This window comes from Boleophthalmus pectinirostris, unplaced genomic scaffold (assembly GCF_026225935.1).
Source record: "Boleophthalmus pectinirostris isolate CB_2022bp ecotype Guang Dong unplaced genomic scaffold, ASM2622593v1 HiC_scaffold_2, whole genome shotgun sequence".
Taxonomy (NCBI): Eukaryota; Metazoa; Chordata; class Actinopteri; order Gobiiformes; family Gobiidae; genus Boleophthalmus; species Boleophthalmus pectinirostris.
Genome location: NW_026571152.1, coordinates 21,267,119 through 21,291,977, shown reverse-complemented (window position 1 = coordinate 21,291,977; position 24,859 = coordinate 21,267,119). Strand labels below are relative to the sequence as shown.

At 37.8% G+C, this 24,859-nt stretch overlaps 2 protein-coding genes across 3 annotated transcripts; both read right to left on the bottom strand.

Annotated features, from left to right (window-relative positions):
• Positions 1–1,142: 1,142 nt before the first annotated feature.
• Positions 1,143–20,415, bottom strand: LOC110169637 (neuroplastin-like). Of its 2 annotated transcripts, XM_020935199.2 has the most exons (9): positions 20,131–20,415; positions 13,423–13,770; positions 11,312–11,486; positions 10,152–10,246; positions 8,754–8,887; positions 6,907–7,180; positions 4,477–4,498; positions 3,938–4,014; positions 1,143–2,038 (listed from the first exon to the last, which is right to left on the bottom strand). In XM_020935199.2, the coding sequence occupies exons 1-8, from the start codon at positions 20,219–20,221 to the stop codon at positions 3,954–3,956; spliced, it is 1,200 nt and encodes a 399-aa protein (XP_020790858.1). In that variant the 5' UTR covers positions 20,222–20,415; the 3' UTR covers positions 1,143–2,038; positions 3,938–3,953. The 2 variants fall into 2 exon arrangements, with proteins under 2 accessions (XP_020790858.1, XP_055011402.1); XM_055155427.1 differs by lacking the exon at positions 13,423–13,770.
• Positions 20,416–21,221: 806 nt separating this feature from the next.
• LOC110169313 (UDP-glucuronosyltransferase 2B4-like) lies at positions 21,222–24,195 on the bottom strand. The gene is made up of 2 exons (XM_055155426.1): positions 24,018–24,195; positions 21,222–23,097 (listed from the first exon to the last, which is right to left on the bottom strand). Exon 2 carries the CDS (start codon positions 23,067–23,069, stop codon positions 21,480–21,482), a length of 1,590 nt encoding a protein of 529 aa, XP_055011401.1. The 5' UTR covers positions 23,070–23,097; positions 24,018–24,195; the 3' UTR covers positions 21,222–21,479.
• Positions 24,196–24,859: the final 664 nt, after the last annotated feature.

Here is a 24,859-nt window from a genome sequence, read left to right as displayed (position 1 = left end):
CATCTCTGACCTACAATTTTACAACATCACTATAGTGAATGAAGTGGCCCTGGTCCAGGCAAATAATTTGAAAGCCATATTGACTGGGATTATCCTCCCTGGCCATACATGAACGCATACATAGGCCTACATGCCCCGTCCTGTAGATGTTATTGCTTTGCCAAGAATAATTCCACACCTTTAGGTTCACGGGACATCACATGCTATAATTCCCTTCATCTAAAAGTGAGCTGGAGAATTCTGTGAGAGAATTTTCTGTTTAACTGTCAGACTGCAGATTTGTTGACCTGGTTTATGGTAAATATCTCTATAACTACTGGGCCAAAGTGTAATGTCTTCTCTATCCAACACCAAAATATCCAAAAGTAATATTTTGTCTTCACAATAGCTTCAGAAAGTGGTACCATTATATATAAAGGCTTCTGCTATCCATGTGAAATTATGACATCATCAATTATACCTATTATATCTATCACCATGGAGACAAACAAGTGGCACCACCAGACCAAGTTACATGTCAGATTTGTGGAGAGGTGACTTTGTGCACACAATATAAATGTTTTTAAAGGTATTTGTTTAGAAATGAAAGCATAATACATTTTACTTATATGTTTTTCAGGACACTCAAAGACACTTTATTAAATATTATAACAGTCAAAAGAGCAATAAGCAAATAATGAGACCTGTATGCTAGATATTTAATGCATCCTGAAGCGCAGTAACAAATTAATCTGCCTTCATGTGTGATTTTGAATGACTGATTTCAAATAGCCTGATCCTGTATCATGTCAACAGACAGCATACGTACATGTCTCCACACAAACAGTATAGTAGCCATAATGGATAGTGGCATAATCAATAAAATAGCAGTAAAATGTAAAATGACAACTTAATAGAACTTCTTTCACCTGAAGTTAAATCTATACAGTAGCTATAAGCATTATAATAAATAAGACAACAAGTTAGCTGGTTCGAGTACCCATCATCATATAGTGTGTAGCTCTTCAAAGTTACCACTAGATGGCGCTGTTGCTTTGCATGTAGGCCTTTACTGGAGTGAAACGTGTCTTGTTTGCAAATAAACCAGTCACCACACACACAGTTTATTTTTGAGATGTTTATTCTTAAAAATGATGCAGGATCTTAAAATTGCTTTTACATGTGTCATTCTAAACAAGGGACCATCTCTTTCCATCTCACAACTGTCCCACATCAGCTATGGACAACTCATGCAGCCAGTGTAATATGCCATCTATGGTGATCGAATAATTTTAAAGCTTTGTCACACAAAAATTAAAAGCTGTAATGATTTGAATTTAAATATATTGATATGAATAATAATTGCATAGGATATAGCCATGCTGTACAACACACATACTTATAAAAGAATGTGAATGATTAGTACATATTTCTATAGTTATTTATACAGTGTTTCAATTCTCGACATTTAAGTGCATCTTATAATCTCTTTATATTAATATTAATCATACATAGTTATAGTGATTTTGATACATATACAGTACATACATAGAGTGGAGTAAACCTTAACTGAAGTTAGAGGGACATTGCAAAGCCCTTAAAATGTAATAAAATGGTATGCAGTAATGATAAAACTGTACATAGCTGTCATACCAAATTATGGCGGCATATCTTTTACATTGTTTTCATATTTCCTCTAAACACGCACTACATATTATCTACATGAAGCCACTCTCAAAAAAGAAAATTAAAAAATAGCCATTTCTGTATCAAACAGAAGCTCAACACCTTGCATGCATTATTTTAGTAAAAATGTAAATTAAGTGGATAAATAAATATATGTAGAAATGTCAACAACTGCATGCAGCAACAATGGTTATAATGATCAACACTTTCATAACGCTTTGACCTCATACCCATCACACGATAAACTCATAAGGCATGCCTCATTGAAACTCCTCCACAACTTTAAAGTGTAATGGCAGAAAAATCCTATTCACATCTGATATGGTCTTGCCTCTGGTTTACCTTCATGTGGTCAATACATACAGTATGAAACCTGCAAAACAGAGGGAAGGGAAGGAAGGCATTAGTTGTTAATCACTATTTCATCTTTGCATTGTTTTTCTCCTTACGATCTCTTGTGTGTAGCTGAATGATATATTTGTACCTGACACTAGTCTCTGAATTTATTATTACCATTTATATTTTTGCTGTATGTTATTATAAAATTATATTCTTATTGTTTTTAGTGCTGCACAATTTTGGAGAAAAAAATTTTGTCAATTTTCTGACAATTTGCAATTACATCTGTAGGATTTTATGTTATTTTATGCGTGCATTCCAGGATTATTAACATTTAAGAAAAGGCTGAAATATGACATGTTAAAAGGGCCTGTATGAGTGAAAAACATGCTTTAGAATGAACTGTTTGACCCTCACTCACTCTGATGATGAACCAAAGAAGCAAATGTCTAAGATGGGCCTGTAAAAATGTATAGGCATTTATTCTGAACAACACAGTGCATTGTGTGGAGCAACTTTCTCAGAGCAGAAACTGTCACATTTTTATACAGCGCTTTTTCACTTTCAAGGCACTTGAAGCAACTTATATCAAGGAATTAATCACCCATTCACACACACACATTCATACACCAGTGTACATAGAAAAGCATCTTGCCAAGTACACAACGAAAGCATTTATCTATGGGAGCTGGTATCACACCGCCAACCAGTGGGTCAGTGTGGCGGGGCTCTATTAAAAACTCAGGCAAGATCGAAGTTCCAAGTGCAGGTGTTTTTTTGTGCCAGTGTGCAAAGTGCAAAAAGATCCCAAAAACAGTGCAAAAATATTTACAGTGAGCAAAAATGTCCAAAAGTATTTACAACAAAGAAACTGGGTCGAGTTCAACGTTAACTGTCCCCTCCTTGTACAGCACAACGATGTTACCTGCTCTGTAACCGGTGGCAACCTCATTGACAGCCAGAAACGGCTCCCCTTTATAACCCCGACTCCTCCCACTGATCAACATATGAAAATCACTGTACAATTAAACAATTTCACAATAAACCTACCTTGTCTATTTTACATTAAGCACACAGTAATAATCTTCATTAAATGTCAAAAATAATAGCTTAATAACGTGTAGAAAATCATATTACATAACGCGTGTCACATGGTCAGCACCACGGCGCGAACAGCGCCTAATTCAACAGGAAATAGTGGCTCGGGTTGGCAGAGGTGCGCCGCGTCGGAGGAGAGGGAGACGGTGTCATCGGACAGGTAGAAGCTGCATGTATGAAAAAGTATTCTAACACGCTCAAGAGTGCACCCTTGGCGAATTAGTAGTGGAGGAAAGAGGGCGTTAAGAGCGAATACGGCGCGGATGCATGAAACAGCGAGGAAACGGGGAGTGAACTCGTGTGTGCGGGATGAATCAGCGTGTGTGTGCACGGGCACGTCACTGCAGGCCGCGGTTACTTGTAGGGGGAAAACACCACCGAAAATCATAGACGGACTGGCTCCGTCACAGACAGTTTATTGATCTCTTTCTCTGACCATTCAACAAATAATGTTCATATCGAGAGTGGGATTTGAACCACCAACCTTAGGATCAGTGGACAACCACAAACACTGATTGAGCTATTGTCACGCAGAACAATAGAAATTCAGGTACAGTCCCTGTAAACTAGGTTCCAAACATTAATTAAACTAGGATGAACTTGCCTGTGGTTGATAAAGATTCTTTTAGTACCACCTCTAAGAGCCTCTCCTTCTGAGAAGTGTTCCCTTATGAGAAGGAGTGAGTTGGAGTGATCTGTGAGTTAATTTTAGTGAGTTCTTGTCCTTATTTTTGCATGGCTGATCTCAAAGTAATATATGGCCAAGTGCTTGTAATCCATTCAGTATTTATCATTAGGTTGGCAGTTCTTCAGCTCTGAATAATTGAATACTTACTCAGCAGAGAGGCTGCCTAGTTTGTATTCCTCTGACGCAGATTCTTGTCTTTGTGGTTGTTGGTAGAGTTGGTTTTCCTTTTAACAAGAAGCAAAAAACATGAATCAGACTCAAATACAAGTTTGAATATGATAAATCACTGCAGTTATCTTCTTGCTGCTAAAAGGGCTGTTGAAAAGTCATAGGACTCAGAGAACAGTGCCCTCTAAACAGTGGCGCTTCATAAAGTGTCTATTCCAATAGTGCCAATGGGAATATTAGTTTATAGGTAAATGCTCTACATATCCAACTCGCAGGTATAGTATAACATAATTGATCCAATGCAGAACCCAGTTACGAGTTTGCAGCAGCCTAAGATTTCATTGTGGGGTAAGGTTCTTGTAGTGTAATGTAAATTTAAAGGGAAAATGTAATCTAAATTTGACCCACAATTTTGAGTTCAATAGACATGGGAGGGAAGACAAGGTGAGTCTACAAAATATCATGTAGTATGGTAAACTAACATTCAAACATAAGAGGAAGATGAGCTTTGTACTTACATTGGTCCAGCTATGTCGTCATCTGAAGCATTAAAGGGGAAAATGACACGTGAGGAACAAATAGATGTGAAAAGCATTGTAGATGTGACCTTATTTGCTTTGTTAAGGGACTGGGTCATCATAAGCAAAATATCAAAATGGAACTTACTAAAATTTTGTTGAATATTAATGGACTTCCTGGACACATTTTCATTACTTGTTCAAAATATGAGGAAATGTATTAAAATGCTTAAAGGTACACTGCGCTAATTTTCTGGCGGAGGGTTCGCCATTTGCTTGTCTCCATGGAGATTTTATTAATTTCCTTAGAATGTTCCACGGCGTGACATTAAACACATCCAGCTAGCATTTGTTCATTACAGGTGTTTCTATTACTCAAAAATACAATAATTCTTTCTGTGAACAGGGGCGCCGCTCCACAGATCTGAATTGTAGCGTAGTGCTGTAACCTGCTAGTCTCCCTTGTTAGGTATAGTTAGGTTTAATCTATACTGTGGGACATTCTAGACAAAGCAATAACATTTCCATGGAGACAGCAGGTGGGAAACCCTCCACTAGAAATGTTATACAGTGCACCTTTTTTTTACCGTATTATGTAGCCGATTAACCAAGGACTGACTTAAATACTTTTCCCACGGCCCAAATTATTGTCATGTAATCTTATGACAAATGGTCAAACAAATGCATTCATATGATCACCACATCAAAAAATATAAAAATATTAAAAATTTCTCTCATGCACCAACAAACAGTTAAGGCATTATCAGAACCAGCTTTGTCAATACCTCTCCAGCGCAGAGAAAGATGGAGATCAATACACACAATACTATTAAGTCCTTACAATCATTTGCATGCTGCATCACTCATACTTCATTTTAATGCAAAAATATGCACGTTGAAATGAAACCTCAAAGCAAAAAAAGGATTTGAAATGAGCACCGCTGTTTTAAGTACAGAGGCGTGTAGTCGTTGTGCAGTGAACTGGAGGCAAATGAACTCCTATTGAAATTCATAAGACATGCACAGTCTCACACTTACCGGAAACACAGTTTGGGTTATGCAATTTGGGAAAAGGGGGACATTGAAAAACATTACAACAATTTTGAAATATTCATCATCCAAAGCTGCGATAATGGCAACAAAGCTAAATTATTAACATTTTGTGCAAGTATTTGAAAGCATAGCGGTCATGTGTGGAAGATTTTTTTGCAGTCACTTTGCTGTTTATTCCACCATATTGTAATCATTATGAACATGTAATCAACCATAATGCAAATATGTAATTTTATATAGAAGCACAGATGTTAAGAGACAGAAAGGTTCAGTTGGGTGGTCTAATTAGCATGTGCCAACATTGCAATTCTGTTTGAGGCTAGAATGTCAACCAAAAGACCATGAATGCATATTTTATGATTATTCACATTTTTAACAATCCCCTACCGTGATGTATGCACTTGAGGTGTCAGCTTTGTTTTGAAAATGAACACATGATTTCAAGGAAGCATCCTCAGTATACAGAATATAACGGTAACTAATGACAAGTAGTTAAGCTTATGGGTGCTCAGGGACAGTTCTAAATCCCAATAAAGGCATAAATAATGGAGGGTTGTCTTCTTCCACAACACCGCAGTATCATATTCCTCATGAATTTTAAAGGGGAGAAACCGTCCTGACAAGGTGTGACCGGCTGTGTGTGCGACTGGTCGATCCCTCTGGACTGAATTATTGAATGGAGGAACGGTGCAGTGTCAGGTGACATTTTGAACAGCATCAGACAGGGACAAGGAAAAGTGCCCCCGTAAATGCCCTACGTAACAATACAACATTACACGCCTTTGGATTAAAGGTCTCAGGTCAGACGTATGTTGCTATACATTGTATGAATTAACTAAATAATAAATAAGCATACTCTGACTTCTATGAAAGACACAATCATAAATGTTATAAGAATTAAAAATACAACGTATTATCTTCCTCTAAACCCCATGTCTGATAGTCAGACAATGTTATACTGTAATAAGTGAACTTTTTTCCTGGGGCCATTTGTGTTACCAGGATACACTACAGTGAACTTAATTTAGCCATATCTGATGAAACATTGTTAGTTCAAAATTGTTCTCTCTGAGTTTGGGATCACCAGAAATAAAAACTGTCTTACAATGTCCTAGCTTTGAACTGGCCATTAGTCATTAGTTCCCATTTATATTAGGAGTTGCCAAAGAAAATATGATCATTCTCTTGGGCATATTCTGAACTGGAAACATTTTGAACCATTGGCATTCATCATCTTAAGTTGCCTCTTTTTGATTTTAAATGACGTGTATGTGTCTAGAATAATAGATTCTCTTGTCGATTGTCTATTCGAGGATAGTACTTTGAGCACTCATTGAACCATATTAGCATAAATTCTTATATATAATGTGGTCTTACCGTCTTGTAAATCCTCAGGCTTCTTGCGCTTCTCATATACCACAATGATGATGACCAGAATGATGATCTCGATGAGCACTCCCAGTAATGGCCACAAGGGGGCAAGATGACTGCGGACCCTCAGGATGGACTTCTCTTCATGGGTGCCAATGATGTTGGTGGCATTGCACTGGTATTCACCAGGGTCTGCATTAATGTCCAAATTTTCAATGAGCAGCTCTGTGTAGTTGTCCCGGCTGTTAATGAAGAAACGTCCGCTCGAGTTGTCAAGCTCCTGTTGTGGAGTAAGATATACACAATTTCAACAAAAACTAACAGTTGCAAAATGTAATAGGTAGCAATTGACTTAAAAGTGCGCTGTGTAATTATTTAGGTCAGGGGTCCATTACATGCTTGTTTCTATTGATATTTCACTGCTCTGCCTGGAATGTTCCACAGTATGACATTAAACATTTCGACTTAACAATAATACATTTTATTTTTATAGTGCTTTTCAAGACACATATACACAAATAATACAGTAAAGATGAAAAAAAAGTGAATCATACTGATAAAAGTTAAACCTCAAAGGCTATTCTAAATAGATGAGTCTTGAGAGTTTTCTTGAAGGTGGTGAGGTCAGTGCAGTCACGGAGTTTGGCAGAGATAGAGAGCTCCAGAGGGTGGGGGCTGTATTGAAGAAGGCTCTGTCTCTGGTGGTTCGGATGACACCACAACATTCCATAGGTCAGTCAGTATTAATTAATAGCTATAATAAATATTGTTAAATGCTAAATTATGTTGTAATACAGTGAGTTACTGGGTTTAGTCACTAATTGAAAATATCAGGTTCAACACAGTTGTGTTTTTTGGACATACGTTTTGGATATTTCATGGCAAAGTACTATATAATTAACAGGAAAAACTGGCCCTTGCCACTCATGTGGGAGTAGGATATTATCACCTTCTACAATCTGAAAACTACAAATTGGAGTAATCTAATCTGGGGTGATGAAGGAGTGAATCAGGGTACCAGCAGCAGAGGTGCAGCATTCAGGGGTGAATTTGACTGAAGTGTTGTTCAAATGTGAAATTGGTGTCAAAGAGAAAACCAAGGTTGCAGATGACTGGGAATGGAGAAAGTGTGGTGTGGTCAAAGTTTAATTGGAAATTTTGGGTGGATTTGGAAGTGTTTTTGGGGCCAGTTATGATTATATCGGTTCTGTCACAGTTGAGTTTGAGAAAGTTTTGCTAGAGTTTTGATTTCAGACAGACAGGACGTGGCATCTTTTCCAAAAGTAGTAAGATGGTAAGAGCAATGTAACTAACAAATCAGTATCTCAGTGTATGAAAAAAAAGCCAACTTGTAACATCCAGGTACGGAGAGGCAGCGCCCGAGCGCCTGTGTTATGAGGCAGCTTTATGAGGCAGTTGAACTGCCCCATAATTTAAATTTATTAAATTACAGGTGGTTTTATAGCTCAAAAATGCCTAGCAAAACAGGCATTCTGAATGTGAGTGGGATTACCTCTCCACAGATCAGACCTATAATTTGACCTGGTTTGGTTTCCATGAAGATAAAGTCTTAATGCTATACTGTGAAACATTCCAGACAAAGGAATAACATCTGGAGAAAAGCATTTGGCGGACCCTCCCTGTACCTTTAATGCTTGGACTTCTTTTTTATGTAAAAATTTTAATAATATAGTATTTTTTATTATTATTTGCAAATTATTTATATGTATGAATATTTAAGTGTACTCTTTGTTTTTGTTTTTTTTCCACAATACATTTTTACTTATTAAAGCAAATTACTACTCACCTATAAGTTCAACACATATTTGTCAACACTAAATGAGTGGACGTACCCTGAAAAAGCCATTGTCAAATTTGCGCCAGGTCCAGACAGGATGAGGATATCCCACAGATTTACAGTAGAGGACAGCACGCTGGCCCTCGTTTCTATTCTCACTGCGTTTGTGACCATGGATCTCAGGAGCAGCTACAAGAATACCATGAAAGATTCAAGATTATGTTTTGGTAAAAAAAAAATTAAAAAAAATACAGAGACGTATTTTAATTCTATAGGGTATTATTTGCTAACACATAACATATTTGGATCACCATGTTACCTTTTATTGTTTTGAAATTGCAACATTTTCCAGAGAGATTATAACATGCATGAACGACATCTAAAACCTCTTCAGGCATGTTTCTGATGTGGGAACAATGTTATAACATTATAGTAGAAAGCTCCAAAAAGTCAACTTTGTGTAATGCCCCCTCTTTAAACAGCCTATTTGCAACATTTTCAATATGGTCTTTTGTATTTTTTTGTTTTGTAGTACTTTATTTTTGTAGTACTCCTCTGCATGTCATCTATACTTTCAGGAGCAGTGGGCAGCACAGGGGGCACCTGGGGGTGCCCAGGGACCCCTCTCCATCTCTTGTTGCTAGGCTTGGTCAGTACCACCTTTGCTGGAGAATTTTACCTATGGTTCATGTTTTGGGTTGATGGGGGAAACCAGAGTGTTTGGAGGAAACCCACCCGGACACAGGGAGAACATGCAAATTCCACACAGAAAAGACCCAGCGACACAGGGATTGAACCCAGAACCTTCTTGCTGTGTTAACCACTCAGCCACCATGCCAGCTGTCATCTTACCAGAGAGTAATTAAGTAGCCTGTATCAGACTGACCTTCGGATGCAATCTAAGCATTTATTTTGCTGTATATTGACAGACAATGAATGCACATAGAATACTAAAACATCTAGAGCAGAACAATCAATATTTTGCAAAGAGGTTGTTATTCATTCATTTTAATATGATGTGCAAAGAAAAAGGACAAAACAACTAGAAAATAAACTAATAATTAATTATACCGAATTCTTCAACACTCAGTTTAGATTAAAATTTTTACTTTATTTTTTATTATTTTTGCCAATGTGGACCAGTTTGACATTTGAAACACTAACCACACCTAATTTACTTGTACAGCTATGTGTGTTAGAGCAGAAAAGGCTGTGACCAGATTTTACAGTTGAGACATAATCCCTGACCATCAAACAAACAAGACACCATCTGCTGCCACAGAGCTGGGCCGAGGTTTGATTGAGGTGTCAAGGGCGTCTAAAATCATAGGACCTCACACGGCAGAGTGCAACTGCTCAAGGGCATGAGGGACATTTTTATTGGTGGCACCTCTAATGTAGCCTTTGGAACTGACAGTGACAACAAGCTCAAAGCATATGAATCAACACCTACATTTTATTTCAATGGTGGCATTCGCGGGAGGGGCGCTCTCAAAAGTGAAGACGCACATGTAGACCCCAGCATCGTCCGATCTTGGTTTGGCCAGTCTGAAAGGAATGTTATCTCATCAGAAATCTATTTGCTTCCATGTGGGTGATGAGGCAGAACATTATGACCATCTGTCTACTATACGGGCTTTGTAATCTACTCAGTTTTTCATGCACGAAAACTGAAATGTGTTGTGACATCTCTCTAATGGGATCAATATGGATTTGCAATTTGAGCCACAGTAGCTCCTCTGTTTGGTAAGAATACACAGACCACCCTTTGTAGCTCATGTTCTTTTGTACACTAAAGGTGCATTCTGTCACTTTTCTGATGGAGGGTCCGTCAAATGCTATTCTCCATGGAGATGTTATTGCTTTGTCTGGAATGTTTCACAGTATGGTATAAACCTTTCTATCTTCATGGAGACTTAACCAGACTAAGTTGCAGGTCTGATCTGTGGAGAGGTGACCCCGCTCACAGTCAGACATCCTGTTTTTCTATTACCACCTGTAATTGAATAAATGTAAGGTAGAGCTGTTTAATGCCCTGATGTGGAGTATTCCAGGCAGAGCAATGACATATTCAGACACAAGCATTTGACGGACCCCCAACCAAAAAGTTACATAGTGCACCTTTTAACTTCTTGGGCTCCTTTTTGTTTCAGCTGTTGGTGGTGACATGTCATATATCAGTGAAACGGGGCAAATGTCCTGCTGTATTGTCTTTATAAAGAGCCCAAGAAGTGCAAAACTTGCAAAACTTCCTATTTCTTATGTCCTCCAGTTTTGCTTTTGTTTTTTTAGGAGGTTTTTAAGAAGGCTAAAACTATTTAAAACCCAACTGCTAACCCTTAATTAAATATTTACTAAGCCTGAATCATTCTTTGAAAACTCTCTTGTTCGATTAAGGCTGTGAAGTAATCATTCATTTTATTTAATTTTACACAGTGTAGTTAGAACTGTGGCATTCTTTTTCATTACAATACATTCTTCTTCAACATAAAACAAATAAATGTACCTTATACAGGAGCAATTATGACCATATAATCAACTGTTTAATTCACTTGACCTGTGAGTGGTCATAATGTTATGGCTAATCCCTGTGTACATCTCCACTTCTCTTACTTGTACTCTGTGTTTTTGTTGGAGGTGCGCGTCTCGGGGATCTCCTCTCCATTTTTCATCCAGAAGCTCTCGACGTGTGCACTGTGGGCGCTGGTCAGGTTACACTGCAGTGAGAACGGTGGGCTGTGACTGTCCATTGGAAGAATAACGGGCTCAGAAGCGGCGATAGATGGCTCTGTGAGGAGAAAAAAATGCATCAGCATGACAGCAGAGATTTTAAAGAGAATGATGAGGAGAGGTGTGGCACAGGCTCATCCTATATACCATATATATATATATATATATATATATATATATATATATATATATATATATATATATATATATATCACTACCAAGGACAATTTCAGCATGATAGTGATAGAACACCATGTTATATACTGCGCTAAGACTGCATGATTTTTGGAAGATTATATAATTGCATTTTTTCTGTTTGTCTGTTGTATGTTTAAAAAGTATGATTTTGTTCAGAGCTCACATTGTGAACAACTCCAGGATGATAAACACTTGAGAGAAGACTGAAATAAGGACTGATTTTAATTCGATGATGTGATATACACTACCAGTCAAAAGTCTCTCTTAATCCATGCTATTTTTTTTTTAATATATGGTTACTACGTTCTACATTTTATATACATACAAAAGACCATCAAATATATGAAGTAAGATGTAAGATATATGGGCTTTTCTTTTTTGTAGTAAAGAGTGGCAAAGGGTGGCTACTTTGAATATTTGAATATAAAGTATATATATTAAAACATTTCTTCTTTGCTACATAATTCCATACATCTTGCCTTCATATATTTGATGTCTTTCATATGCATCTAAAATGTAGAAAGTAGAAAAAACTTGACTGGTAGTAGCACAGCATTTTTAAGAGGAATTAGTGATCATTTTAATCATGCTTTTTAATTATTACTTTTGTACTGTTTTGTAGCTTGGAATGAAAGTTAAAGACTAAGATAAATTATTCTCATCTAGAATATAGGCTATGTGAATTGCACTACAGTAAAAACAACTTGCTTGCTGACACTGTACCATGCAGAACTGAATGGTTAATGCTCAGGTCAGCAACTGTTGGAACATTTTTTGAAGCCTTATTATGAGCAACGGTTAAATGAAGTATGAAAACTGTATAACAAGCATTCAAAAGTAAACACTAGGTAGTATGCTAACATAGACAAATCTGTGCCTGTTTTGCTGTTATAATTTTTTAAGCTTATAATACATTTGTTTAGAATTTAGCATCCAACAGATTTCTCTGTGTAGTTCTGATGCGTTTCATGTGGGCTCCTTGTAGGCTTTTAATAACAACTCTATATTTAACTTTAGACTTCATTTAACACAGACTGTTTCTTGTCTGTAATAACAACTCACATTTAAAACCAGATTAACAAAGTAAGTAAAGCCATAACACAAAGGAGAGGGGAAGAGGGTATGCTGAGCAAGACAGGGGATTTGCAAGACAAACGGATAAGGATAAAAATGTTTAAAAAGAGATTACAACTACAGGGTACACAGAGGGGACACGAGGTAATCTTATTTTACAATGAGGGACTGTACAATAATAAGAAAAAATAAATTAATAATAATAATAACAGAAAATATTTATTTTCTTACTGTGGCAATAATCATATCTTATTATTAAAATGTGTAAAGAAATAGTAGTAAGTAAGTAACAGGTGAGATAAATGTCTTTACAGTCCTATCAAATGTCATTACAGTAATTCAACATTTGACATATAATTAGTTTCTTGCCAGTATAGAACCCCAGTGTCTGGGTTTAGGCTTTCTGTTATATGGCTCCATTTTGAGGATGGTTGACCATTTAAAATAATATATAATATTTAGTTTTGAATTATTAATTGCCATGGCAACAGTTCTAACTTCTGTATAATTTTTTACTATAATATATTTAATACTTATATGAATTTGGTAATAATAATAATAAGATACTTTCCATTAATATATAGACCCACAGGAAACAACTTTATTTACTATTCTAAGTTTTATTGCTGTACATAGATGAAGAGGTTTAGGGTTTCATTGGGATCACACTGGAGGAATTTTTGTGTATTGGGAGTAGTTCTAACTCTACAGCGCCCACTCACTCTGCAGCACTGTGACAGTGGCCTGTGCTCGGACCCAGGTGTTGGCTGGATTTTGGTGCAGGTTATTTCGCCGAGGATCATTGCTGGCTCTACATTCATATATCCCAGCATCGTCCAGTGTTAGGCGAGACACACCCAGGGCACTGACTGCATTGACCCCATAGGCTGTCCCAATAGAGACACGCCTTTTACGTGCACCGTCCCACAGCTGTCTGAAGGAGTCGAGGCGGTTGGTTTCAGAGTACCACCACTGGATTTCAGGAGTGGGGTTTCCGATAACCTCGCAGTACAGTTCAAAGGCATCACCAGTGAGCTTGGTTTCGGACAGAGGGGACTTCACAAAACCAGCTGATGGGCAAAAGAGGCGGCATGCAAAACAGAAGAGATACAGAAACAAATGAAAGCATGCAAGAAGGAAAAAATTATCAGAAAGAATAGAAGAAAGGCAGTGAAAATAAGCATAAAAAAAACTGGAATGGTTAGCAAGCATATTATTATTTATTTAAATTTTTTCGGTCTGGAATGACATATTTGTCCGTCATCTGCTTCTGAGAATGTCATAATTACTTCTTAATTTCATAAAGGTTTTTGCAAAGGACAGAACCAGCAGATTCCAACTATTTAGCATGTGACAATATTAAAGCTAGGGCAATAAGGCTTTAATTAATTTCATAAACACAAAGAAAATCGGCCAATCTGCTCTAACCCATATTCTTTTACAGACTGGATTGGCTGTAGACCTTTTTTAATGAGACTCAAGATGATCAGTGATTTTTTGGAAACAACTGGAGCTCAATAAAAAGATTATTTAAACAGCCTTAACTAATATACAGGTATATACTTCTAACATAATGCCTGTGGCAAGGTTAATACCATACTGTGGAACATTCAAAGCAAATAAATTACATCTGCATGGAGACAAGCAGGTGGTGGAACTGCCATCAGCAAAGTTACATAGTCCACCTTTAGCACAAAATGCATTCTAATGCCATGAGATAATTGTCGTAAACGATGGAGCAGGGGCCATGTTGAGAGGAGAGGGGACCTTCATTATTACTGCTATTCCTGGGAAGATTTAATTCAAATCAACTGGGACACCCTGCCAGACGCTTGGTTTTGTTCAATTAATGACATTAGACATTTTGCATGCGTTCAGTTTGAAAGTCCTCAGTATGACCTTGCCGTCTTGAGTAAGTATTTTAGGGGTGATAAAACATAATACAACAGCATTAGCCCCACTTAGATAAGATTTTTTTAAACTTACTATAAAATTGATCATATGTCAAATAAAGGTCTCAACAAATATCTAATCTGCTTGGTTTGTCTTACAGTTGCACGCAGCAACAATGGACTATTCTACCTGCACACAGAAGGCAATAGTCATAACTTGTTTCTCTGGTCTATAGGCAGTGTGTAGTTAGTGTGCATGAGATGGAGAGGAGATTTATAGCAGGTCGCTGGGGAACGTGTGGGCGCATGTTGATAGACCCCCACCGTTTCCATAGAAGCACTCTACGGCAACAAACCAGGAAGTGGAGAGGACACAGCCAGCCCACCATCACCAGACCACTGTAAGACCATTTCAAGACAGATGACCGCATTTACTGCAGGGGTGACATCACAATTAGATCATTAGGAGATGGTCGCATGTGGCTTCCCTTCTCATCTATGTTTGCTTAGAGCTTATAAACAATCTTGATTTTGTTGTTATTCTTGTACACTTCATATTGCCTTAAGAAATGTACACTAAACTATCATCACTAGGCGTGTCACAATAACACATTTTGAAGCATGATATATTACTACAGAGAAATATTGCAATAAACGATCATACTGAAACTACTTTATGCCCCTGACACAAAGCAGGATAATCCCATAAAACCATTTAAAAAAAAAGACTGCTTCATTAAAAGGAGCAGCAAATAAATAACAGAATGAAATTAGCCCTAGAAGTTATTTATTCAACCCTCTACAGCTCAAATCTGTTTTACAAAAAAACTCACCACTTTTGCAAAGAAATTGTAAACACGATAAATACTGAGCCCCAAAAAATATTGTTCCAACTTTCATATACTGAATGTTAAATTGATGTAGTAATTATCGTGACAGACCTAATCCTCACTCAGAAGCAATATCACTTTGCATTTAAAACACATTATGTGACATCAAAGTATAATTTCTTCTTCAGCCTCAGGCTCTTCACTATCCTTTATATCCACTGTGAATCAACCACTTCCTTCTGACCATATCCTTTGCATCTCCTCCTCTCGCATGAATTAACTGTCCTCCTCTAGGCCTCTGGCAGCTTTATCATCCTTCTGTCAATAGATTCACTATATACTTATGGAGCTCAGCAGTGACTGCCCACTACTTCCGGAAATAAATATCACATTATTTTTATTTTTTCACTTTTTTTTGTCAGGCGATTACTTTTGTGCTATTGCACATTGTAACTAAAGCTTGAAATATGGTGAATAAGAATATTTACAAGTGTATTATTATTATTATTGACTTCATTTGATTTAATAATGCCAATGCCTTTGTGATAAAAGGTCTATTGGCAAGTGTTTTAGACTCTGTATACAGTAGTTCAGGCAACTAGTTACAGTTATTCCAATTAAGACCTATAGAGATGCATCAGTCCAATATTTGTATAGAATTTGGGTCTAATCCTGTACAATCCAAAAAGATTGTGGCTATTCCTGTTCATGTACAACGTTAGAACTAAACCAATCTCAAAATCACAGAGAAGGATTTCCTCACATTGCATTAAGTAATAACCTAAATTAGGAACAAATGTACTTTACTTAAATGCTGAAAGCCCAAATTTTTGTTTGTTTGTGATGGCTTAAATGGGCTGGATGTGTCAGATTTGCAGAGGCCTGACACATGCGGCTCATGTTTGGTAGGTGCAGGCAGGTGCAGGCAGGGGTCTTGTTGGCAGGAGCACTGAACTCAAAGCCCCCAGGAGCCAACAGTTTAGCAGTCCCATTATCCAAACAACACAGGCTAATGTTTGACCTTGTTTGAAAGCTGAATGGTAAAATACTGCATTCCCAACAAATGGACTAAAACATCAACTCATATATCTCATTACACACAACATTACAGCTGATTCTGAAGCAGCACATTCAGATTTGTTTTGGCTACATTATAAATCAATAAAGAAATGCCTGTGTTTATTTCAAAATTACCAATTAATGCTATTTTATCATTGATCGCTGCTGATCGCTCCCTGGGCCACTCACCTTCTTTTAGAGACAAACAAAAGTTATGTTTGTTACCTCCGCCAAGGAGGTTATGTTTTTGCCGGCGTTTGTCTGTTTGTTTGTTTGTTTGTTTGTTTGTCTGTTAGCAACATAACTCAAAACGTTATGGACCGATTTTGATGAAATCTTCAGGATTTGTTGCAAATGTGAAAAGGAAGAACTGATTTCATTTTGGGGGTGATCCGGAAGAAATCCTGGATTCTGGATCACTTTGAAATTTTAGTTAACATTGTGGTAAATGGGGCCAAAAATTTTATTTCTCAATATCTCGGTTAATTATTGACCAAACCCCATGAAATTTGACTCAGGGATGGACAATGGGATCCTCTTTCATATTCCAAAGGCTGATCCGGATCTGATCCAGAAGACTTTATCGCAATTTATATTAAAAATGGGGGTAGTCCTTGGCGGAGGTCTGCGCTCTCTGAGTGCTTTTCTAGTTTTTTTTTTTTTTGTTTTTTTTTGTAATTTTATATATATTCTATATTTTTGTGTCTTTTATTATTATGCATTTCTAATTGTAATTATTTTAATTGTTTTATTTTGACAGATGTTAGTGATGTTGGCAACATCAGTGGCCAAAATGGCATCTATTAAGGCTAAAGATTGTACAAGCTACAATAAAGATATAAAAAAATAAAGATCAGTAAATAGAACTGTTTATTGACTGCACGAGAAGGTGGTGTAATTAGAAGTACAGTGTTTAGTTTCTGTATCAAGCTTACCTGACAAATGCATGAACTTCAGAATCAGATCTTATCTTATGCATTAGCAAAGACTGTATGCCAGATTCCCTTTCCCGAGAGTACATAATGACAAATAGGATCTAAAATGTAAAATACAGTTTGTCACTAAAAGACAGAAGTATAAAACTTGACTTCACTGCCACATGTCATTGGGTCCAATACAGAGCTTATTACAATTGTTACACTAAAAATAGCAAACTCCATTTTCAGCTAATTATCCCAGTCCAATTGGGTAAATGACAGTTCGGCACAGTGCCGAATGGAGGGCTTCACTTCAAATGTTTTGGGCGACTTCATTAGTCAAAGCACAAACAACTGTGGAGAAGGCGGTCAATACGGGTATTATTTGCAGTAAAGATTGTAACAGCAGAGTCCAACTGTTTGCGGCCTGATATATCTCTTATTGACAAATGCTAAATGAATCTTCACCAACACAACATGCATTTTGGAGGATTACGCTGCTCACTGAATACTATAATGCACAATACAACAGATGGTGGAAATTTTGAGATAATTTAATCATTAAGGCAAGCTATATTCTATGTTGGATTTTCCTCATTGAGCTTGTAATTTGCACATTTATTTGACAAATGTCTGTAATGGTGCCCAGTTTGTTGGCAGGTTAAATAGCAAACTCAAAACAAAAACAAAACTATCCTGCAATTGTTTAATACTCACTTTAAATAAACGTTTAGCTAAATAAAATAAATATTGCAATAACACAAAGGTCTACATCTAACACAAATGTACTGTTTTGTTTAGTTGTTTATGTTGTTTTCCTGTTTGGTAGTTTTTTTGGCCAGTTTTTTTTCTGTTTGGTTGCCCTGTTTTGGTATTGGTCTAGTCTCTGTTACTAGTCTCTTTTTCAGACTAGAAATATTAAGAATGCTCAAACAGTTAAAAACAGCTACCGCCAAAGCAGTGCTCTCAAAATAAAAATAGAGCTTCCTGACAGATCTAAACTTATCTATGAGCTTTTTTGTTTGTTTTTTATCATTGGAGCAGCATTTGAATTGGCACTGGCCAAAGCAAATTCTACCAAGAAAGAATTGTAAAATTGTAAGCGACCTCGTCCTGTTTCTAAATCAAATACCAGATGGCCCAATTTTGCATTTTGGCTTTTCTATTCATGGGTAGGCAAGGCTAATTACAAATTTCTAAGCTTTCTGTAGCTTTTATTGCCTACCTCTTTATGCGCTTGCAACATTTGCTGTTTTTTTGTGTGTGGAAATTCTAGGTCAATGTTATTGTTTGCTGGCATATTTTCATGGATTGTGTCATTCAGCAAGGCAATCACATCTTATTATACAGGGAATTTAGTGGATAACCTGCTAACCTTTCCAGTATACAAGCAAATATGCATATTTGAAGTAATTTTGACCATGGAAAAGTCAAATTGAAAGAACCAGTAGGCCAATGAGTTTATCTGACATGTTTTTGGTTAAAATTGCTTAAGCCTCCAAAAGTATTGATAATGATACTGGGCTTTATGTGGTTCAGTAGTAACATTTCTGGATGTGTGTCTTGCTTTGAAGCTCTTGACCTATCTGCTTTAGAAACGAGTGGGTGTACATTATATGACGGGATGTGTAATGCGTTCCTACACATAGTTAACATCAGGAGAGGCTAAAGCTACATAAATTCTCACCAGTTTTCACACCAAACACATGAAAAAGACAGAGAAAAAGAAAGCGATAGAGTTAGTTATGTATGCTCTGATAAGCACTGAGCTGGGACAGGGGGGTGCTACTGCCTCTCTGACGTGATGGTGGGGGTAAGATTTATGAGTGGAGGGGTCAATTGGACAAGTAGAACTGCAAAGAGGAATCAATGTCACTCCGCAGTGCCTGTGTATGAGAGTTGACCAATGTACTGTAGCAAGCAAGAGGACATTATAAAAGCCAGGGATCCCATAGTGCAGCATCTCTTCTCATCTCAGCACTAAAAATAGCAGCATGCCGCAAAATGGACCGGTGCTATTTACAGAGATCTACTTCTCCTTAGGTCCTCCATCTAATTACATGCATGCTCTGCTTTGTACAATTGACTGTAATGCAGGTGGAGAAATATAGGACTACCATCTCTAAACAGTGGACCAGTCTCTGTGGGTATAGCCTACACCAAATGTTGCTCACTTCTTCCTGGGGCATATCCTCACATAAAGCAAAACCAAGCGTGTCAACACCTTTGGTGAATCATCTGTGCCATTTTAGAGGATGACCATTTTTAAGCAAAATCCTTCAGTTTCAATCATTTAACCTCAAGCCAGTAGGAGAAGTTGCTGATTGCGCTCATCAGGTCTCGACTCAGTATTCAGCGCCACACTTCAAAGATCCAAAGGACATTTTAGGGACACTGCACGGGCCTCTATGTGGCCCACTTCACACTAACGAATACAGATTGTAGCTGATTAATCATTTATTGAATCTTCTTTTTATATGCGCAAAGAGCAAAACACCATCTCATTGCAACGTTTCAGCACCTCTTACGCAGGGATAAGCTAAAAAGACACGAACAAATTTGCGTTTGGTAGACTGGCAGTACATACCTCCACGTATAATCATTCAGAAAAATTGTCCTGTGTATGAAAACCCGGCGACATTCCGGTAAAGAACACCGCATTACGCATTGATAGGGGTTTAACGCAGCAACGGAGCAGTCTCACGCTATGATATCTGTAATGTATTTCTTACCGTTCTGGGAAGAAACATACTGCAGCATAAGGGATCCAAGTATCGCCAGCGAGAAGGACATGACTGCAGCTTTTCGCTTGCCAGGTACCATCTTCAGAGCAGCGGGAGGATTAATGGTAAAATGCCGGGCTAAGGTGACCTAGAGAGAGAGAGAGAGATGGTGGAGAGGATGTGAGGGGGTCGAGCAGGCACACAGGCTCCCAGCTCGGAGACGCAGGACGGAGGGACGGACGGGGGAAGTGTCGCTGGTAGGGTAGACTAGCGGAAGCCGACAGTACTGCCGCTGCTGCTCGGTACCTGCCGCTATGTGCCGTCCGCCCGGTGCAGCGAGGGAACCACCTTTTTCAGCGGTCCGTCTAATTCTAAATCCCGCGAGATCTTAAAGGATCTCAGATATTCTTTGAAGTTACATTTAGGTTTATGTTCATGTTATCTCATCATCCTAAAATAAAGTGTCTTTTTATGTCTACAATGTATGGACCAGCATTATTTCTACTTACATTTACAGACTATCTTACATCTGAAGTGAATATATATATATATATATATATATATATATATATATATATATATATATATATATATATATATATATATATATATATATATATATTTATTTATTTATTATTTTATTTTATTTTATTTATTTATTTATTTTTTTTTTAAAGCATCAAAAAGCATTTTATGAAGGACAGGGCTAATTTAGTCTCGACTAACTAATCCAGTTCTGTTAGACATTATCTCGGTTGTGCGTCAAGACCTATTTACCTTAACACCTCAACACACAGCGCTTTAGAAGGCGTGCTTTAATCCTATTTCTTTCACAATCTAAGCTATGTAGGTTAATAGTCGGTCTTTCATCTGTCTTATTTCTGAATGCAAACATCATCATACACATTTTCTGATAACAATGTGCTACGATAAAACAAAATATTTTATTTATGCCATCACCGACTCAGAGCTTTATTGGAGTAGGCTAATTCATGCACCATTTGCAACACCAGAGATTTTGTAACCATCCACATTTGTCAGTAAACATGCTTTAAGAAATCAGTTCTTATGTATAGGTAATATCAGCAGAGAATACGTGTCTATCAGGATTTTAGGGGAAAAGTTATTAACATGTCTACTTTTACAATTGATGTAAACATTCAAATATAATAAGAAAGAACAAATAGGCTTTATAAGGTGATGTGCCATGCTGAAGTAAAAGAGAGCAATGCTGCCATATAGTGGTTTATTTGTGAACAAAATGGATGGTGCAGAAAGGCATAAAAATATCACAGAGGTAATTAAACAGTATATTGCTTAAAAAAATACTATTTGATTAAATATAGTCATTCGTGTCATCATCCCTGTTTGACTTTGTTTCTCCTGAAAATCCTTCTCCACGCAGCCTTCCCCACATAGACACATGAGCATATGAAGAACAAACAGACACAGAGCAGAGCGCTGAGGACATCCAGAGAGTGGTAGACGATCCAGGACAGTGTGCCTGAGTGTGACTTGAGGTGAGGCGCTCCTTTGTGTCTCATCACAAACTCGATCCAAAACACAGCCTGGTCCATTGGGCTCAGGGGCTGGTCTTTGTGCAGCCGGGACAGCCTCCTCATGTTCTCTGTGTAGGACTCTTCATTTAGGACAGTGTTTAGAGCATCTCCCAGCACCTGTCTGTCCATCTCTGCAATGTCCACTATCACTGCCCCGCCCTTGGCTCGGATTCGTGACAGGTTTTCAGGCTGATCAAAGAATATAGGGACGCCTACAATTGGGACTCCATGGTAAATGGCCTCCTGAAGTCCATTGGTGCCCCCATGGGTCACAAACACTCTGGTTTTGGGATGTCCTAGTAGGTCATTCTGTGGAAACCACTTGACCAGTAGAGTGTTGTTGCCCAGATTAGCTGGCTTCTGCCCCAAATACCTCCATATGACCTTCTGGGGTAGCCGGGCGAAGGCTGCAGCGATCTCCTCAGTGATCTGTGGAGGGAGCTGAGACACTAATGTCCCCAAACTCATCAGTATTACGCCGTGATCACCTGAGCTCTGCACAAACTTCTCCAGGTCATTAGGAAGTGCTTTGGGAGGCTTGCACTGAAAACCACTCATATACACCACATTGGGCATCGTGGGGCGAGGGTATTCAAAAATAAAATCATTTCTCATCAGCCAAATATCAGCATCTGTGAAGAATGCAGAGTAATCTACATCAGGACCAAAGTACTTCTTCAGTATTGGTTTATAGACCGGCTGAGAGATAACTGACATTGTATATCTTCCTAGGACAGAACTAAGGCAGTTTTTCACTCTTTGAAGAAAGGTCATTTTGTCTGTCAGCTCTGTGGCAGTGAAGGGCACATAGGACAGAGGTGAAGGTGCGATGTCAAAGTGAGCCTCACCCTGAATAGTCCATCTGACATTATAAACCAAAGGAAGTTTGAGGTATTTAGCCAAGATTGTCCCTCCTCCATGACCTGGGTCAGTTAAAAACAAGTCATAGCGAGTGTCTCTGAGTTTCTGGATCATATCTTTGTCTTCAAGCATCTTAACAATGAGATCCCCAACCTGGTGATGGAAAATAGTGAACTGCTCCACCATTAAAGACCGGATCTCCATATCAGCCCACATACGAGACCAGAAAGATTTAGGATCTGTCTGTAGCTTTATCTTCAACTGCTGAGAAACAAATATTTCAAAACTCTCCTCAAAGCTGGTGGCTGGTACAGCGATGCATGTGTAGAAAGGAGAGTTCTCTTTGATGTACCAGCTCGGTGACATCCGCAGAACGACTATTTCATGACCTCTGGTGTGAAGAACTTCTATGATTTTCAACATGTTTATCCAATGACTGCCTTCCACTGGGAACACCAGGATCTTGCCTCCCCATGAATGGGACAGGTGCAGCAGCAGCAAAGAAAATGGGACCAATAAAGTCCTCATATTGACAATGCCTCCTTGACCTTTTGACCTTGAAAATAAAAAAAATTTAAAAAGTAACAGTTAGTCAAATAGGAAGTAGGAGTGTCTGTGGTTGTTGCAAATTTAATGTAAATTTTAGTTGGAAGTTGGAAAATATGTGTGACCCACCAAACTGTAATATTGTAGTAATAAGATAAAAACATTGCTTGTATAAAATGTATTTCTGTGTGCAAAGGCTTCTACACTATATTTACGCTAGATATGAGATACTGAGCAGCCACAAATCAAACTGCTTTATCTGACCCCTGCACATACTTTCATATAATGGATTAGGTTACTGAGGACGTCATGTGAATCTGTAACTTATTATCTATAAGACATGAAAAGAAGTAAGAACAAGGACTATGACAAGAAGCTATTAGTAATATATGTTTTATTTAAAGGTGTATTGTGTAGCTTTTCTGGTGGAGGGCCCATCTAATGCTTTTATCCATGATTAGGTCATTTCTTTGTCTGTAATGTTTCACAGTATAGTAAACCTTTCCCTCATAATGGAGACCAAACCGGGCCAAGTTTCACGTTAAATCTGTGAAGAGGCATCCCTGTGCACAGTCAGAATGCCTATTTTTGGGGTATTTCTGAGCTGTAAAACAACATGTAATTCAATAAATGTAAGGCACAGCTGCTTAATGTCATTGTGTGGAATAGTGCAGGCAGAGCAGTGATATATCCACAGAAACATGCAGGTGACAGACCCCCAACCAAAAAGTTACATAGCCCACCTTTAAGATATTGCTTAAATAACACTTCCAGCTGTAACCTTCTCCATATAGTTATATTTCTTCCCAGTTTACTATTTTTTTTACACGACTACATACAGTAATTTGGTCACAGTTTTGATCTCTTAAGTATTTTCAATAAAATAGACGAGCTGCAACGAAGGAACATGTTTGTGCAATGAGGTCTTACCCTAAGCTGAGTTCAAAGCTCAAACTCCGACTTCAGTTGGGGGAAAAAAGTTTAGTAAGCTATTTCACTTCGGTCAGTTTCTTCCACAGATAAAAAAATGAATGGCTGGAGCTTGAGGTTCAGTGTCCGCTACTTAAGATTTTATCAGTACCTGAAAGAGAATGTGTTCCTGGTTCTGCTGAATTTGGGGAGGACATAATTACATAAATACCTGTCGCCATCTAGTGTACTGTTAGAGTCAATGCAAATAAAGAGTACAGTCAATGCAAACAGAGTAGGCCTACCAGCACTTATATAGGCCTAATATGTGATCTGTTTGCATGCAGTAGGTTACCCTCTGCCTGGTATAGTGCTGCTTTCGCTTTGAGGTGGAATGAGTAAATTCTAATTTAATAAAGGCTATGAGGTCAAAACAATAGCCTTTTAGTCATTATGGCAAGCCAAGGCCTAACAGGAACCTATAGGTAAAACTTAACCAATTGAGCTAATCATCTAACTATTTGGATGGATGTCTCAGTTTTGAGAAGAAACATCACTTATTGACAACATGATTATTGACAACATGACAGTGCATTATGTAGGCTACTTTCATACCCACCATCTAATAGATCACTATTTATGTGGCCAGTTTTATGAAATCAGACTTTCTGAAAGACAAAGTAAAATTAATGTGACAATAAAAAGCCAGATGAGGAAGTAAACAGTGAACTTACTACTTAACACTCCTGTGCTGATTATAGGGTGTTTACATAACATCTGAGAGGTTTGCAGTTAGCGTGTCAATGACAAAGAAGACACATACCAAATCTTGGCACCTTGATAGGCCTCTACAGGACTAAATA